Genomic DNA, 19,341 nt, shown 5'->3' on the forward strand with positions numbered 1-19,341 from the left:
ATACAGACCGAACTGTCCGTCTATGCGCACACTCACACGCACATTTTATAATGCATAGATGTCATACCTACCGCAGGGAACACGATCCTTGCAGGCGGGGCTCCCCCCCCCGCCCAGCACGTCTGGAGCAGAGTGGAGGGGAGCACGGTGTCGGAGGAAGGAAGACCAGGCCGGCGCCCGTGGAGCGCGCGGGCCGCGTAGTAGGGCTGCTTCGGTGCCTTCCATCAGTGCGCGAGGCTGCCCCGCGGGGGGGTCTCCGCCTCCCGCCTGCTCCCTCGGGGACTCTGAGAGCGGCCCGGGCGGGGGGCACCTCTGTGAGCGCGGGCCGGCCTCGAGGCTCCCTGACGGCACGCGAGCTCGGCTCAGGGCCACGGCCGGCGGGGCGCGGCCTTTGCGTCTTGTCTTTTTGGATCCTTGCAGCAAGCTGGGGGTCCCCACTATCATCACCCCCATTTTACAGATGAGAAGACCGTGATTAGGCCACTGAGGCCAGGCCCCACCAGGAGAGGCAGGGAGAGGAGAGGGACGGACGGACGGACACGGAGGCAGCATGACAGACAGACAGACAGACGCTGACAGAGGCCTGTCCTGATGTACAGACCTGACCCACAGCAGCACCGGGACTGCCCCGAGCTCGGTCTCAACCGGTGTCCCGAGCCCCGCCCGGCCCCTAGGGGGCGCTCTTCCGCCTCCACGCCGGACTTGGGGGAAGGAATTGGCTCCGCCCCCTCCCCCCCCCCCCCCCCCGCCCCCAGCCCTCGGGCGCGCGCGCCCTCGCGCCCTCCCCCCGCCGCCTCGCGCCCTCGCGCCCCCCTCCCGCTCTCCGCGCACGCGCGCCCGCTCCCGGCCGGGCTCCTCCGCCTCAGTCGGTGTCAGACGCTCACACTGCCGGAGCCGCGGGAGCCGCCGGAGCCTCGGGAGTCGCGTCGGGCCCCGGCGCTAGGGGAGAGCCGAGGAGGGAGGGAGGGAAAGACCGAAAAACAGAAGGAGAGAGAGCCGGAGCCGGAGCCGGAGCCGGAGCCGGAGCCGGAGCCGGATCATGGACGTGCCGCCGCGCCTCGACCCTGCCCTGGGCAGCCCGGCCAGCCCGTGCGAGGACGTGATCAAGAACCTGAGCCTGGAGGCCATCCAGCTGTGCGAGCGCGATGGTGGGTCCGGGGGGCGGGGTCCGGGGGCCTGGAGGAGGGGTACAGCGGGGAGCCTGAGAGGGGACACAGCGAGGGGGGGCAGGGGGGCGGGGGGGGGCTTGGTGACAGTGGCCGCCCCGCGGGGTGTCGGGTACAGACGCTGACCCACAGCGCAGGGGGCGTGCGAGGGCCTGGGCACGGCTGAGGAAGATCCCAGGGGGTCCGGGCTTTCCAGGGACTCAGAATGAGGGGTCCCCGAGGGCGGAGAAGGGGGCTGCGCCTCCCCCGGAGGTCTTTTGTGGCTCTCCCAGGCTCGAGCTCCGGGCTCCCCGGCCGGGCACGCGGGCACACTCACACATACTCACACACACTCACACTCGCCCCCTCGGAGAACAAAAGAAGAACCGAGCTCCCCACCTCTGAGCGCGGGGTGCCCTGGCCAAGGCAGCCCCTGCCCCTCCCCGTGCCTCTGCAGCCCCTCCTCGGGAAGGGCGAGGGTCACCTGGGGGCCGGCCCTCCCCGACGGTGTGACCTTGGGCGAGTCACTCGGCCTTCTGGTCGGGGAGCCTCGGCCTCCTCCCGTACCTGGAGGCTTGGGCACGGGACCGCGGCTGTGGGGTCCGGTGCCGTGGACTCAGGTGCCGGTGGGGGCTGCGGCAGGCCCCCTTCCTGCCCAGCCTGGATGGGGTATGCGGGGGGGAGGGGGGCAGACACCCTTTGTCTGCCCAAGAGTTTCAACATAGGGGACCTCCGCCCCCATTTCAAGCCCTCCTGCCCCGCGTGGGGCAGCCCTCCCAGACTCCGGGTCCTGCCCCGGGGCGCTGGTGGGGACGCTCAAGAGGAGGCTGGAGCTTCAGCACCACGGACAGAGCCAGAGCAACTGTCAGAGCGGGCCCAGCTGGGGCGGCGGGCATCTCGGCCCCATAAAGTTTCCGGCGCCTGGAAGGGGCAGCGTTGGCAAAGTCTTCCTCTGTCCATTCTAGCGAGGGGGGCGACGTCTGCGTTCAGTGGGTGGCTCGGGCACTCAGTGCTGTGGCAGTCATGCAGAACAAAACTTTATGGAAAATTCTTCTGGCTAGTCAGATAACGGTAAAATTGGGCACTTGACTCAGGAGAGATATTGGTGTTGTTCCAAAGACAATGCTGTCACTTATGAATAGATTTAATATTAATTGTGGAATAGGGAAGATTACTCTGAACAACTTCTAGGCAAGGTAATGCACAGATTAGAAGTAGTTAACATTTTGATCTCCAGAATTATTTTGATACATGATCCTCGGCTATTGGTGAGCAGAGGGTTCTTCTGTCCAAGTAATTGAAAGGGTGATAAATTGGTTAGACGTTTCAATTCAGTAGAGGGTTTAGGCAATTTAGGACCTTATGTTGATAAAAGGAAATAGAGAAACAAGGTGATCTTTGGTCTTGCAAAAGGTATTTGCATTTTAATGGTTTTTTTTCCCCCTATACTTCGGTAATATTTTGTCACATTGTAGGATTCACAGATTATTGCAACAAAATTTTCATCATTTCACTTTTTATTAACAGTACATTATCCATCCTGAATGACTAGATTTACTTCACACAATAAGGCTTTCTGATTTATTCTGTGCCACTCATGAAATGTTTTTTTTATGCCATCATATCAAAATACACTTATTTTTTGTTCTGTTTATATATTGGTTTGAGAGAAATTTGGAATTCAAGAAATATAGATTTCATTTTTATTTACTTTGATCATCTATCAAATGCTTATTGCTATAGCAACTGAAGTAGACATCTCATTATTTCACTGTCAACCCATTAATCTCAGCTTGAAAGAAGCTGCATTTACTATATGCGTCTATATATTCAAGGAATATTGGAGAAAATGAAGCTTTGGTTAAATGCTTACAAATACATAGTACCACAGTTAGGTCAAAATTATGCTTCCTTCTGAATTAATAGATGTTTTGTTTTGATAATGTGAGTATGGTGGCTTATACACAATATAGATCTTTCTAATTGGATAAACCATGTAATATTTAATTTTTTAGGTTATCCCCAAGCAGTGCTCAGAAAGAGTACTACTAGATGTTGCAGATTTCTAATTTATTCAACATAGACTGATGAAGCAATGCTGAACTTTATTTAAAAAATAGCTTTTAATCTACCAGTCCAAAGAGTTGAGCTATTTGAAAATTTATTAGAATAAAGGAGTAGCCCATACAGAAAATTTACTTGAAGATAAAGAACTACTCTTGTAATTATGCTTTACAAACTAATGCTCAGGAAACTGAATGTGCTATACCATCTGCAGTATTTTAAAAATAATAAAATATAATGCATTTTAAATAGCAACAATATTTATTGCTTGTTGAAACTGTCATTTAAATACATCATGTTAAAGCATAGTTTTTTGCTAGTACATTTTTAATAAGAAGTAGGTAAGGCTTCTACCCTCCAGTTATCTTCACTTCTCTCAATCTCCTAATTCCCTGCCTCTCTTTTTTTTCATCTATAAATCGATAATTTAGAAAGGACCAGTTGATGCAGACATTATAGCTATCTTTTTGATTGGTTAAATTAACTACTGAATATTTTACAAGTTATATAAACAAAACACCTCTGATTTGTTTGCCCTTTGCATCAAACTTTTCTTTTACTTCATCATTCTTTTACTATTCCCACTCTTTACTCCATTAATCTGGACATGCTTAACTACTACACTGAAAAAGCAAAGCAGAGATAAGAAAAAAAACAGCATGCAGAATTTGAACAAAATATCTGAAGAATAAAGTAAGTGCGGTTTAACTGCTGTGTGTGCCTTTCTTTGCACTATTTTTCTCATATAGCTATTATGTAGTGCTACCCATCAAGAATAGCCATAGTTGTGTGTGTGGTATCTCTGTGTCTTATGCTATCCTTTTACTTGTATGTCTGTTTCTCTTGTTTACATGCCTTTTTCATTGTATACTCTAGACTATTCTGGAGATTAGTAGTAGGAATTTACAGTGGTTCCACTTTTTAATATTTTCTCAGTGTCTTATTCTTAATATTCTGTAAGATAAGACTATAGACTCTAGGTGATGCCATACTGGAACATTTATTTCTTTGAGTAGAGGGGTTATTTTATCTGTCATTATTTTGTATCAGTCCAAGAGCTGACACGTTTCTAGTGTGATTTTCTTTTTCAGTTACTAATATAAAACCTTCCCTAAGTCTCTCTGACAATTTCATAAAGAGCAAGTCTAAATCAAAAGTTCTTTACCTTTTTGTGTGTCGTGGATCCTTGGGCAGTCTGTTGAAGCCTATGGACCCCCATCAGAATTAAGTTTTTAAATGTATAAAACAAAATAATACACTTATAAAGGCAACAAATTATATTGAAATGCAGTCATAAAAATATTTCTAAGTTCCCAGACTCCATTTTAAGAATCCTTGGTCTAGGTAGACCTTTGGTAGGAAGTTACATCAAGGGTTACCAAATAGGTCTTCTATATTTCTCCTGTAAGGGAAACAAGGCTGTTTACCCATATCTGCTAAAGGCAGACGTTTCTACAGACTTCAGATGTATAATTTTTTCAGATTATATCCATGATAGATTTTAATTGTGTTCCTCTGAACAGAAATAAAGATAATCCACATCTGGAGGCATCAATAAAATGGAACTTACTTCTAATTCATTTACTCCTTGCTTTAGACATGTTTCCCCTGGTGATGGGACAGATAGCTATCTATATTTTCTTAATCCTTTTATCATACATGTACACAATTTTGCTTATTTTTCCTTCCAGAAATGAGAAAATTTTATCTCTTGTTTTTTTTAGACTTGAATCCAAATTCTTTGTTTTCTTGTTAAATCATTTAGAAAGAAAACACAAAATGAATTTGTAGCATATAGCATTAGAAAACTACATGCTGTTTCCCACAACGCCAGACTTCAGGAGGTGTTAATTCTACAGTCAATACGTTTTTGTTTGTCTAGGTCTACTTCATCCTAAGGGTGAAAGCTTAAGATGCTAGTCAGCAAAGGAACACATTTTAAATGAATTACATAGCTTGAAGCTGATAGTTTTTTTTTTCTATCTTTGTTTCCAAATGAAGATGTTCAGGGTATTGAGGGAAATTTTTAAAATGACATTCTAGCCCTTATTACATAAAAAGAATGGTAGCCTTTTCATTTGGCAGTGGTTGTTTTCCCACGTTATAGGGGCTTCATATCTGATGGTGATTTACATGAAAATGACTTAGTATAGATGAACAAAATTATAAAATTTCAAAATCTAAAAGGATATAAAAATAATATAATGCTGTTAAATGCAGTGCTATATTATTGTAGCTCCATTCATGAGGATCAAATGAGAGAAAATATACAAAATGCTTTGCAAGCTTAAAGTACTATATGAATCTGAACTATTATCATTACCTTTTCTGAACCAATGAACTAATTGTAATACTTCTACCTGTTAGAAGTAATCCTCATTAAAAGAATGGGATGACAGACCAAAGACAATTGGCACTTACCTTGGAAAATTCATTTTTTAGATGTCTTAAGATGAACTAGTTCTCTTATATTGGCAGTGCTTGAATCCTCTTGTTTCTTTTCATCTACCAGTTGTGGTTAGTTTAGATAAAATAATTTTATCGTTTTATTTCAAAATCCTTACATGGTTATGTAGATCACTATATCTTCTAATATGAGAAAGAACAGTGTCTTCAAACACATTTCATTCTTCCTAAAATCTTCTATTTCAGTATGTTATAAAATATAAGTAACATGGAGTAAAGGATAGAGGTTCTTCCTTGTAGTTAAGATGACCTGGGGTCAAGTCCAATCTTTGCACATAATGATGATGGGAACTAGAACAAGTTATTTAACCTTCCTGAGTCCCCCACCCCCAGCAACCCTCCAAGAGTAGAAGTTATAGAACAAATTCCCCAACTGCTTTGACAGAGGAAATTTACTGACCAAGAGATCCTCACAGGTAATATCACAGGTCCATCCCTTCCTTCTTACCTCCCTCCAGTGCCCCCAACCCTTAACGGACAATATCAGCATCAACTCTACTTCTAAAAGCTGTTTTCAGGTTCCAGTTGAACAAATATAATGTCTTTTCAGCCATCCGCTACATTTTCTTAAACACATTGTTTTCTGCCTATATTAAAAAAAAAACTTTTAGTGAGCTCATTGTACACCTTTGGTCCTGCTTACAATGGTATTTATAATTTCCTCTGAGTCGCTCTATAGTTGCTCACTTGACCTCTGAAATCACTTCTTTTTCTCTGTTGTGTATAAAACTGCATTGAGTTTTCATTAGTTGGCATGGGAAAATAAAACAACTTCGACAATGGAGATCATGTTAAAGCAATTTATATTCTCAGTAGTTCTCATTTGTTCTGAAGGTAGACCAGAAAGCTGTCTGAGCAAAAGTCACATCAAAGTAGATGTAGCTTGGCTCCCTCCAGTGGCAGGAATGACTCATGTCATTATTGGTAACACTGGCTGTTTGTTTTCCAGCTAAGCCGGAGAGTCAGAGCCTCACTTTTTACAAAATATTATCTAGAAAGACAATATGAATTTTACATCCAAGGCACTTGGATGTATTTCTGGTAGCATTTTATCCTAACATAAAACCTAGTTTCTCTCATTCTAGGCTATGTGCAATATAGTTACTTGATCTTTTATACACACATACATATACATACACACATGCATACATGTACATAATATGCATACATATTCATGAATATATGTACTCATATTCATGTATATGTGTGTATATAAAAGATCAAGTAACTATACTGAATATAGTTTAAAAAGAGAGAAACTAGGTTCATGTTACATGTGTATAAAGATGACAGATAGATAGATAGATAATTAGTATAGATTTATCACTCTGCTCCTCAGTACCAGTAATGGATTCTCCTCTAACAATAGTTTTAACACCAATTATAGTTTTATTCTTTTTCTAATTGTCCTTGTTAAACTTATTTTTTTACTCACTTGTTTTCTATTTTACATTCTGAAATTCTCTTCCTACCTTATTCTTATTTTCCCTTTTTGCTGATTTTTAATAAGAAGGCTCTCCTTGTTCTCTGTTGATTATCTAGATTTCTTTTTCCTTTTTTCCCAAATTTTATACATTACTCTTTTGCTATGGGAAATATTTTAATATTACTACTGGTTATCTTAGGATTTGTTGAATGCTTACTGTATGTAGAACATTGTCTGCCTGTCTGTGTAGCTGAAGAATTTGAAAGGGGACATTGCACTTCATTAAGTTTAGTTGAGGACACAGTGCATATTCACATTCAAATATAGATACATATTGAGAATGATTTCATAGAACAAGAAATAAACACATGACAAATAATATTCAGAATTACTGAAAAGGTCTGGGAAAGTAAATATCTATTCAAGTAGTTTCATTTGCAGAATCCTGACTAGAAGTTTTGAGTGGATTTTTAAAGTAGCAATGGCCATAGACTTGGGGAGACATGGAGAGGAAGAAAGCAAAAATTTCAGGCAGAAGAAATGAGTCGTGCTAAGACAGGGGTTCTTAACCTGGGATTCATAGCCAGATTTCAAGGGGTGCATAAATTTGGATAGGAAAAAAATTACATCTTTATTTTTGATTGATTTGATTGAAATGCTAACAGATTTAGCATTTCCTGAAATGATTTAAAAACATTTTTTCTAAGAAGTCTTCACCAGTCTGCCAGAGGGGCCCAGTATATGAAAATTATTAAAAATCCCTATATTCAGGGCAGCCAGGTAACACAGTGAGTAAGAGCACTGGCTCCAGTGTCAGGATGACCTGGGGATCGAATCCAGGCTCAGACACTTAGCACCACACCCAGAAATAACTGGCCGTGTAACCTTGAGCAAGTTACTTAACCCCAATTGCTTTAAAAAAAATCCCTATATTCTTAACACCTTTGTGTTGAATGTTAAGAACACCCATAATATGAGTGTTCTTTTGCTTCCTTGAAATAAAGGCAAAATGAGTATGCAATATTTGGGAAGTGGCAAGTACATTAGGTGGTCTGAAGTGAGGAAAATCCAGAAAATTATATTTGTTAGTGTATGGAATTTGTGGCAAAAAGATCACAGAATGCAGAAAACTCTACAATCATTAAGTGGGTAGTCACATTTTTAAAATGGAGTTAGTATATAAATGGGGCTGATAGGTGGTTAGATGAATGGGAAAACACATGTCATGCACATTTAAGTCTGATAAAAGGGAATCTGAATAGAGGAAAACATGACCCATTGATGGGAAGATGGAAGACTTCCTGAAGGAGATGGCACCTCTGCTCAGTCTTGGAAGAAAGCAAGAATTCTGAAAACTAGAATGGTGAAGTTCATTCAAGGCACCTTCTGGGGAGGGGAGCAAAGATGGAAGATAGGATGCTAAGTTCAGGCAACAGCTAGTAGTATGATAGAAAGAGCACTTGCTCTGGAGTCAAAAGACTTAGGTTCAAATGGCACAGTGGATAGAGTGGCCTGGAGTCAGGAGGACCTGAGTTCAAATCTGGCCTCAGCCAATCACTAACTGGGTTACTCTGGGAAAGTCACTTAACCTTGTTTGCCTCAGTTTCCTCATCTAGAAGATGAGCTGGAGAAGGAAATGGCCAACCCCTCCAGTGTCTATGCCAAGAAGACCCCAAACGAGGTCACAGAGAGTCAGACACAACTGGAACGACTCAACAGCAATACCTCTGTAAACTTTGGCAAGTCACAACCTTCCTGGGCCTCAGTCTCTTCATCTGTATACAAACACATAACAAATAATATTCAGAATTACTGAAAAGGTCTGGAAAAATAAATATCTTTATCTGAACTGGATCCCCTCTGAGAGATCTTCTAAGTCTAGTCAAAGTAGCCATTTTGACATGAATATAGAGTTCTTAAAGGTATAGAACATACGCTAAGCCTGGAAAAGTCATGGGGAGCTACTAAAGATTTTTGAGTAAAGAAATGGCAGGATTAGAGCCATGCCTTAAAATTACTTCGGTACTTATTTATTTGGAGGTTCAGTTGAAGAAGGGAAAGACTAGAAGCAAGGAGTCAGTTGGAGTAATTTAGGACAGAGGTTCTTGGTTCTCCTTCTACCAATCTGGTGACTCCTCCTTAGTTTTCTGTGTCTTCTTCTGGGTCCCTCTAGCTGTTCCCCCAGTCCCTCACCCTTGGGCTCTATATTGGCCCCTCTTCCCTCTCTATACTGTTTCATTTCATTATCTAATCAACTGATTCAATTGATTCACTGATTCAATTATCATCTCTATGCTGATGATTCTTAAACCTATTTATCCAGGTCTTTCCGCTCTTTTGACCTTCATTCTCACATCCCCAACTGCCTGCTGGACACCTCAAACTAGATGTCCTATAGACATCTCAAACTCAGTATGTCTAAAACTGAACTAATTGTCTTCTCCCCTTCCATTTCTTAACCTCCAGGAGTTTCCTGTCTCTTCCTGAATCAAAGCCCTTTATAAAATAGCCCTCTTCCACCTTGACAGATTTCTTTCACTCACTCATGTATGCAGTGATTCAACCTTCTTACTATTACTCAAGCAAGACATTCATTCTCCTAACTCTGGGCATTTTTTTTAAGCAATCAGGGTTAAGTAACTTGCTCAAGGTTACATGGCCAGGTATTTCTGCGTGGGTGCTAAGTGTTGGAGCCCGGATTCGATCTCCAGGTCACCCCAACACTGGAGCCAGTGCTCTTGCTCGCTGTGCTACCTTGGCCACCCCTGCTCTGGGTATTTTTCACTGGTTGTCCTCCAGGCCCAGAATTTTCTCCCTCCTCATCTCCACCTGTTGGCTCCCCTGACTTCTTTCAAATCCTAGCTAAACTCCTATATGTTCTACAAAAAGTCCTTCCTGATCCCCCCCTGGTTTCCTTCTATAGGTTACCTCTGATTAATCCTTGTATATATCATGTTTGTACATCGTGTTTGCATGATTCATCCTTCCTTAGATTCTGAGCTACTTGAGAACAAGGATTTTCTTTTGTCTTTCTTTGTACCTCTGGCTTTTAATACAATGCCTGGTGTATAGGATGCACTTGAATGAATATTGGTGGATTGACTAACTAGACTAGGGTTACATCCACGATGAATGAAAAATATTCCCTACTTTTAAGGAGCTTGGGTTCTATTGGAAGGACATAATATGCAAATAAATTAGTGCATACTTGATAATTTCTAAAAGAAATTATCCTTAGAGCTATAGAATCTCCTAGAGGGATGAAATATGTAAATAGGGTAGGGTTTATGTGGTAATTTGAGAAGGAAGGGCAGAATACTAACAATTATGGGAAACAAGGCTAGATTCCCACAGGAAATGGTACATGAAATGTATATCAAATGAAACTTAAGATGTAGAGTTGAGGAAATAGATCCCAGCTGGTGGATATATGATGGATAGTATGCAAAAAGTCATGGAGGAAGGTGGAATACCACGTTTGAAGAATGTCAGGGAGGCCTGTTTGGTTCAAATACAGTTTGCCCAAATTCAAATGTACTAATAATTCAGTAAGCTTCAAGAGAGAAGTTCTAGTTGCTTATAAAGCATTTTCAGTGGCAAACCAAGGATGTCATATTTTACAGGGATGAAATCAAGAGCCAGTTAAGCTTCTTAAGGTTAGTGATATGGTAAGTCTTGTGGTATAGGCTGGTTAGCCTGGCAGCAGAGGTAGATGGACTGGAGACAGAAGAGACTGAAAGCCCACAGTTCAGTTTGGAAGCTTTTATGATAAATTCTCAGCCTGAGCTAAGGTGATGAAAGTGTCAGGAGAGGTAAGGGGAGACCCAATGAGGAAGCATCACTAGAGGAAAACTGACAAAACTTGGTAAATTGCTAGATATGGAGAGTGAGGAAGCAACCAAATGTAATGAAGACACTTGAGTTTGCAAACCTGATGAGATTGCAAACCAAGCATCTGGTTACCTCAAAAGAAATAGAGAATGGGTCAGCTTAGGGGGTAAACTGATATTATAAGTTCTGTTTTGGAAATGATGTGGTTGACATCTGTTGGTAGGATGTTGGTAGGAAATGATATAGTAAGATATTTTCTTGGAGATGTCCAACAGAGATTTGCGATGTGAGCTTAGAAGAGAAATTAAGACTGGATATATAACTCTTGGAGTTGTATGTACAATAGTGAAAATAACCCATGGGTTATTGTGAAAAGAAAGAATGTAGAGGGAGAAAAGTAGAAGGCCTGAGGAGAATCTTGTGGAAAAAAGTTTTTAGGGGTTAGGAAATGGTTGGTAATCTAGCAAAGGAGACCAAAAATTAGTGGTTAAATAAGCAAGAGGGGAACAGGTAAGAGCAAGGCCATGAAATCCAGGAGGAGAGAATATTTAGGAGATGAGTGTCCATCAGTGTCAGATGTTACAGAGATATCAAGAAAGATAAGGAATCAAAAAATCCATCATACTAAGCAACTGACAAATCATTGGTGACCTTGGAGAGAGCAGTTTCTTTTGATGAATGAAGTAGGAAGCCATATTAGAAGGGGTTGGGAAATGAGAAATTTGAAGTAGAGAGAGATTTTCTAGGAATCTGACTATAAAGGAAAGGATTGCTCAATTAATCAACAAATATTAATTTTTTTCTATATGTGCCTTACATACAGAAAAAAAAAATGAAAGATAACTTGCTATAGCAGTTGGGACCAGGAGAGGTCTCCTATAGAAGGCAGGATTTGTGATGTCTTGAAGGAAGTCAAGTAGTCTAAGAGGTGTGGGTGAAGAAGGAGAGAGCATGGAAGAAAGCCAATGCAAAGACCCATGTAGAGGGGAGATAGAGTGTTGTTTGTGAGAAAGGGCAAATCAGCCAGTATAGCTGGACTTTAGAGTATGGGCGGGGGGAGTAAAATGCAAAGGCCCTAGAAAGGTTAGCAGAGGCTAGAACTTGAAGGATTTTCTCTTCAAAAGGATTAAACATTTGGTCCTCTAGGTAATAGTCATTGGAATTTGAAGAGGGGATGATATGGTCAGATTTATGCTTTAGGAAGTTCACTTTGGCAACTCAGTGGAGAGTGGTTTGGTGTGGGTAAGGAAATGAATCATGAAGACCAAGCAGAGGGCCACTGCAATCATCTAGGTGACAGTCGATGAGGACAGATAGGCAGTGGTAGCTAAAGAAGATGGTTTGGTCAAGTAGAGATTTTAAAGGATTTTCACCAAATATTTTGAACAAAGACTTTTTGTTTTCTTTTTTGCTTTTTGGAGGGGGAAGGTAGGGCAATTGGGGTTAAGTGACGCGCCCAAGGTCACACGGCTAGTTTTTGAACAAAGGCTTTTTAAATCTTTCCTATCATTTCCAATTTAGTTGGGCATATGTCTAGCCTCTTCTGACACCCCCCATTAGATTATAGATTCGTTGAGGGAGGGACTTTTGTTTTTCATGTTTGTTATTCTCTGTGTCTATGTCATACCAATCTACAAAGAATTAATGTTGTGGATAATGGAGAGGAATATGATGTGGGTGAGTAGGATGCAACACTTAGCCAGTGAAGAGTTGTTCAGGAGGAGGAGTATAAAGAATATCATCAGAAAGAAATAACAGCCCAGAAGAAAGGGGGCAGATCAAGGGAAAACCTGTGGACAGCCCTGTGTTCTGCTGACAGCCTTGTATCGCTGCTGAGAAGTCTCGATGAAGACAGTGCTGGGACATCCGTGGAGTGTTTGTGGAGAGGAATGGGCAAAGGGACACATCAGATGAGAAGTGTTGCGTGGTTTGTGGCCCATATCGGTGGAAAGAATTACACACAACTTTGTGAGGGATTGATGGATGAACATGTGAGTGAGTGAAAAGCATTTATTACTGTGTGCGATAGGGACTTCATAGATCCAGAGAAGTGTCCCCACTTGCTGGCCTAGTGTCCTGCACATAGTAGGTGTTTGTTGAATTGAAGTTGAAAGACTTCATAGACCAGAGGTTCCTTCACCTGTTTTGCATCCTCTTGGAAATCTGGGAAAGCCTATTGACTTCTCAGTCATATTTTTAAATAAATAAAATCATATTTACATAATTACACAGGACTGATTATAAAGGAAACCAATTATTTAAGTTTTTGAAATTTTTTTAATGTTCTCAGACTATAGGTTAAGAACACCTACCTTAGACCATCTGCCATTATTCTTTCTCTCCACCATTCCATTTCCCCATATTGTGCTTGCTCTATGAGGTTCCTGAATTCTTTAGGACAGTGTAATAAATATATGGATTGATTAAGCAGGGAGACAACAGAACCTAGGACAGTCAATTCAAGACCACTGGAAAAGGAAAGGGAGGGGACAGACGTTGCCATATGAATACCACTCCATTTTCACTCCTCCTTCACCCCCCCCCACACACTGCATAAAGTTATTCACACATTCCTTTGCCACACCGCAAAACCAAATGGCCATGTATACATATGTATGTGTTTGTGTATGTGTGTATATATATATAAATATTTATATACATATGTATGTATGTGTGTATATGGCAGCTGGGTGGTACAGTGCTTAGAGTGCTGGGCCTGGAGTCAGGAAGAAATGACTGAATTCAATTCCAGACTCTGAGCAAGTCACCAAACCTGCTTGCCTCAGTTTCCTCATCTGTCAGATGTGGATACTAATAGCACCTCTGTCCTAGGGTTGTTGTGAAGATCAGATGACAATAAGCATTTAGCTCAGTGCCTGTTGCATAGTAAGCACTGTATGAATATTATTCTGTGTATAATGCCTATAGAGCCCTCCAAATAGATGAGGAGCTCAGTGACCCCTCAACTGGCCCGTTTTCCTGGTTCCCAAGGTCTTAACAACTGCTAATACATGTAGAAATCTGAACTCAAGGAATAACTGTGCACACATATTTGCCATTAGCTGAAGAGAGGAGATTTGAAAGCATCTGAAGGGTTGAGTTTCTTCCTGAGAGAGAGTATAAACAGCGGAGAGGAGTTCTGTTGACTTTTGAAAGCCAACAGAAAGCGTTGCCATGGCCATTCAGAATAGAAATGACCCAATCCCTTTGAGATTCTTTGGTGGAGAGTTCTAGAACAGGAAAAAAGATTCCAACAGTGGATCTTCCACTAGGGGGGTGACGGAGCTAAGGGAAAGTGAGAAAGAACTGAGCTTTTACTTCATTTTAGAGAGTTCTGTGTCCAGATGCTGGAGGGGAAGGGAAGGGAACTTCCTGCAAAGATTCACCTTTGAAGGTATGAGCGTTAGGTTTTAACTGTGAGTTCAGGTTTGTTAAGGATCTAAATAAAAAGCCCAAAGCAGTGGGAAAAAAAGTACACTGGAGATGTTTGCTAACAGGCAGAAATTATCTTTCTTTTTTATTGTATGTGTATTCCTAGCATGTAGCACAGGGCCTGGTACATAGAAAGTGCTTATTACATGCATATGGACTGACTGAATAAACATTCATTAAATGGATAAATGATCTGATAGTTAATTTTGTCGATTGATGTTATTGTCTAGATTAAATTTGTTTATATTGAAGGGGTGGATCTGGGGATTTATTTGTATGTATATGACTTGTTCTAGTGTTTGTGAAAGCTGTGTGGAAATAAATCTGTCCATTTGAGGGGGGGTAACCTGTGGGAGGGCTGTAATAGCATATGTTCTGAGTAATAATATATGTTTATTATTATTAATATTTCATATATTAATTATAGAAGAATTAATCAATACAGAATGTATTAATAATAAGTACAGTAATAGCACGAAAAGCACATGGGCACCCTTGAGGCACATTCCGTTCAAGAGGGATCTCAGAGAGTATTGGAAAGGGGACTTGACTTTAGCCTCCCTGAAAGGTTGTTGAATAATTGTTAGTCCCATTTCCCCCAGGCCTCAGTGGTTGTGGATCTTGCCAGAGTAATCCTATTCCAAACCTTAAAGGCAGACAGGAAATAGGAAGGTGCCCCCCAGGTATCACATAGTAAGTTCTGCAGTTTTGTAGTGCACTTATAACGTAATATTGTATATTCTGATTTTATGCATTTACGTATCACGAGGCCACATAGCACAGTGAGCAGAGATGGGGCTTTGAAGCCACGTGGCTGCCTTGATATGGACTGACTGAATGAAAGATAACCTACTATAGTAGTTGGGACCAGGAAAGGTCCTTCAGGCCACATCACCTCTTGGGCTCATCTCTAGAAGGCAGAAGGTACTGATCAGCATGATCAGTGCAATCCCAGGGCCAGCCCCTGCCTCTAGCCTCATGCCCCTCCGCTCCATGGGCCAGCATACATGTAGAGAGTGAGCACTTGTCACTGGGGTTACCTCTGTAATCAAGGTGATTTAAAGGTGCTGTTCACTGACTTGGATGGAGATAACATGATTAGATGAAAGATGATTCTCTGAAATAAAACTTTTTGCAGCGTTTGTACTTCTGCAGCACTCAAGGCTCTACATCAAGCAAAACTACAGAATTTTGGAAAACAAAACAAACAGCCCTGCGACCGGGTGTGTAGCTGTCCCAGGAGTGGGGAACCTGCGGCCTTGAGGCCACATGTGGCTCCCTGGGTCCTCAAGTTCGACCATAATCAGTCAAGGGGCCAAACTCGAGGACCTAGAGGGCCACATGTGACCCCGAAGCCACAGGTTCCCCACCCCTGTCAGACAGACAGGAGATTATTTCAAACTGGGGAACTAACTCTGTTAGACTAGCCTGTGAGGCACACAAGCTTCAAAACTGACCCAAAGGACAGTGGATTTTCTGTGTGGCTTCTGGGAAGCATGTTAAGTGTATAGTTTTGAATATTACTGTGTAAAGAATCTGTATCGATTTTCTCCTCATTAGCAGCATACACAAAATAACCCAGCTCCTGGCACTCAGAACAGTGGGGAAATAACAGTACTGAGATTAAGGAAAGCCAACCTCAGCAAGTTGACTTTGAGGATGTTTTCACTGCATGCGGTGCTATACTGCCAGAGGTTTGATTTAACCTTGAAGCTATTTATTTTAGTATGCTTAATGAGGCAAATATTTGCTTGCTAGTATCCCAACTCAGCCATATTCTTTTCAGAAGTTCACCCATGTCCTTGAATAGTCTTGCTGTGGTTATGCCATTCACGTTTTATATGAACATTTAAAAAAATGATTATTTGTTGTAGTAAGTATTTTTCAAACTATACTGAGACTTGGCAGTTAGGGTTTTTCTAGTGTATTTTTTATGATGCTGTCAGTTAAATAAGCCAACTCCCCTAGGGTTTGTCATAAACATCATATATATTTATATGTGTATATCTGTATTTTTAATGAGAAAACAGAAAAAACTGTTTTTAAATCTCATGGCCAAGAAGCAGGAATTCTGAAATTTGCATCTCATGTTCTTCTAAGGAATCTTTTCCTCATTGAAATTCTAGAAGTAAAATTTATATAAATATGTTTTAGGTTGAAATATTGGTAAATGTTTGAACTATTATCTAGCAACATTTTCTCCACTTTTTTTGTGCTATGCTATAGTTTTGCTTTTTTCTGTATAATTCACTATTTTCAAATAAGATCGTTTTCCACTATATTGACCCTTTCATCAAGCATTTAGTTCATTTTCTTTTGTAAGGCTTTGAGGGAAATTTTTGTATGTAATTTAGCTTTTAGTTTGTCCAACTTCTCCACTAAAGCCCACCCCCATCTCTGCTCCTGCCCTCTTCCCTAGTGCTTTAGGCTCTAGAAAGTCCTGTTAACAAGCCATAAACCCTGGGATGTCCTACTGGGCTGCAAAGACATTGTGAATCAGGGGCCAGCCACTGGGATCATCCACTGCATCCTAAGCCATCATAAGTTTCCTTGACTTTTGTCTTGTCACTGGACTACTCCAGGGACTCTAGAAGACAAAATGAGGTTGACAACTTCACTCAGTTCTGCCTCACTTAAATCCAACTTAGGCATGAATCAAAAGACATCACCCATACCATTTTACCTATCTCAAAGACTTGTGGCAGTGGGTGAGTGACAAGGCAGCGGATGCAGATACATTGGGAACTGTAGTCACAATCCTGCATGTACATGGCCCAGGCCATAGGGTCATCTCCCTGTCCTGAAGCAATGGCGGGATTTGGCAGGCCCCTAGGTATCTGAGTGACCTTTTTGAAGGACTGAGCTGCTCACTCCCTGGCATGAGGAAGATGCGAGAAAAGGTGGCCTAAAAATTGTCTGCTTCACCCAACCTTGGCCTGCTCACTGTAATAGACTATAATCCCACCCTGTGGTTAAAACACACAAAAATATACAAAAATTTTTGAGAAGATGATTCCACTCACCATCGGTACGTGGGATGTGCACACACTTATGGACAACATGAAATCGAGTAGACCTGAGAGACAAGCAGCTCTTGTTGTGAGAGAACTCAGCAGGTATCCCATCCAAATAGCAGCCCCTAGTAAAACAAGGCTGGCAAATAAAACCCAGTTTACCAAAGTCAGAGCTGAGTATGCATTTTTTGGAGTGGCCACAGTGAAGGGGAGCTCTGTGAAGCTGGCATAGGTTTTGCTATAAAAATTAATATAGTAAACAAGTTTGTGTGCCTCCCAAAGAGAGTGAATGGCAGGCTGGTGGCAAGGTGATTGTCACTGGCAGGAAAGCTCCACAGCATCCTCATCAGTTCCCACCATAATGAAATCCAATGAGGTTAAAGAAAAATTTTATGAAGACTTAGAGATCCTCATCATCAGAGTGCTAAAAGAAGACAAGCACATAATTCTTGGTGACTTTAATAGGCTCAGACTACCAGACATGGCAGGGAGCCCTTGGGAGGAATGGAATTGGAAACAGCAACAGCAGTGGTCACTTACTGCTGAAGACTTGTGCATCTCAGGATGTTCTCATCACCAATACTGTCTTGTGTTTACCTAAATGCGATAAAATTCGGTGGATGCACCCTCACAGCAAACATGTGTCACTGTAAGGAGAAGAGACAGGGTGTGAGAGTGATAAAGGTGATGTGTGATTCACAGTGCTGGACTGATCATAGACTTATCCTCTCTGAGCTAAATATTCTCCTTCAACAAATGTGATGGTCCCAAGGCAAGATGACTATTAGAAGACTGAGTATCAACAGAGTGTTTTTCTGAGAGGGAACAGTTTGTTGCTAACTTGGAGGGAAAGCTGAGCTATAGTGGAGCAAAAAAGGAGTGGACAGCTTTCAGAGGTGTGGTGTATAGCACTATGTTTACTCATCTAGGCTAGAACACTTGCAAACATCAAAAGTGGTTTGATGAAAATGAGGGGGAAATTCAGAAGCTGCTAAATTAAAAAAAAAAAGAGAACTCCCCAGGGTTTACCAGCAGGGTAGTTTGTCCTTCTCTAGGAAGTCGTTGCTGCTAAAGTTCTTGCCAGAGTCTTTCTGAAAAGACTGATCCTTCTCATGGAAGATGGTCTTCAATCTGAGAGCCAGTGTGGCTTTAGAAAGGGCTGGGGAATGGTTGATATGGTATTTACTGCCTGACAACGCCAGGAGAAATGCCAGGAGCAGAATAGAGGTCTGTACACAATGTCTGGCAATCTGACCAAGGCCTTTTACTGTCATTCATGAAGGCTTGTGGAAAATTATGGCAAAATTTGGTTGCCTGGAGAACTTCATCAGCATTGTAGGTTAGTTTCATGATGGCATGCTTACATGTGTCCTGGATAAAGGACGATGCTCTCACATTTTCCCAGTTATAAATGGAGTGAAACAAGGCTGTGTGCTTGCTCCCATGCTTTTTAACATGATGTTTTCAGCAATGTTGTCAGATGCCTTGGAAATATACTTTCCAGGGATATACACAGAAATGATGAGGTTGATACATGCATTGGCAGAGCTAGCTCAGTTTTGGGGAGTCTCCAGAGAAAGTGTGGGAGAAAAGAAGTATTAGACTGACTACCAAACTGAAGATCTACAGAGCCATTGTGCTGACCTCATTGTTGTATGTCTGTGAAACCTGCACAGTCTAGCAGCACCATGCCAAGGAACGGAATCACTTCCATTCAAAATGTCTTAGGGAAATTCTGAAGATCATCTGGCAGGACAAGATGCCAGACACTGAGGTCCTTTCTCAAGCTAAACTGCCAAGCATTCAAATCCTTCTGCACAGAGCACAACTCCAGTGGATTGACCACGTTATAAGTGGTCAATTTGCCTAAAAGACTCCTTTACCAAGAACTCACACAAGGCAAGCACTCGTATGGAGGTGAGAAGTGATCCAAGGACACTCTCAAAATCTCTCTGAAGAAATT

At 42.0% G+C, this 19,341-nt stretch overlaps 1 protein-coding gene across 1 annotated transcript in view; it reads left to right on the forward strand.

Annotated features, from left to right (window-relative positions):
• The first annotated feature begins 845 nt into the window (after positions 1-845).
• Positions 846-19,341, forward strand: part of PHYHIPL (phytanoyl-CoA 2-hydroxylase interacting protein like) — a 71,902-nt gene continuing 53,406 nt past the window's right edge. Inside the window, exon 1 of the mRNA XM_069101829.1 lies at positions 846-1,148. Within this exon, the coding sequence (XP_068957930.1) occupies positions 1,040-1,148 (109 nt within the window). The 5' untranslated portion in view covers positions 846-1,039. The remainder of the gene's footprint in view (positions 1,149-19,341) is intronic.

This window comes from Petaurus breviceps, unplaced genomic scaffold (genome assembly GCF_028583685.1).
Source record: "Petaurus breviceps papuanus isolate PSGF00001 unplaced genomic scaffold, PetGlider_PUasm1.0 490, whole genome shotgun sequence".
In the NCBI taxonomy this organism is placed as follows: domain Eukaryota; kingdom Metazoa; phylum Chordata; class Mammalia; order Diprotodontia; family Petauridae; genus Petaurus; species Petaurus breviceps.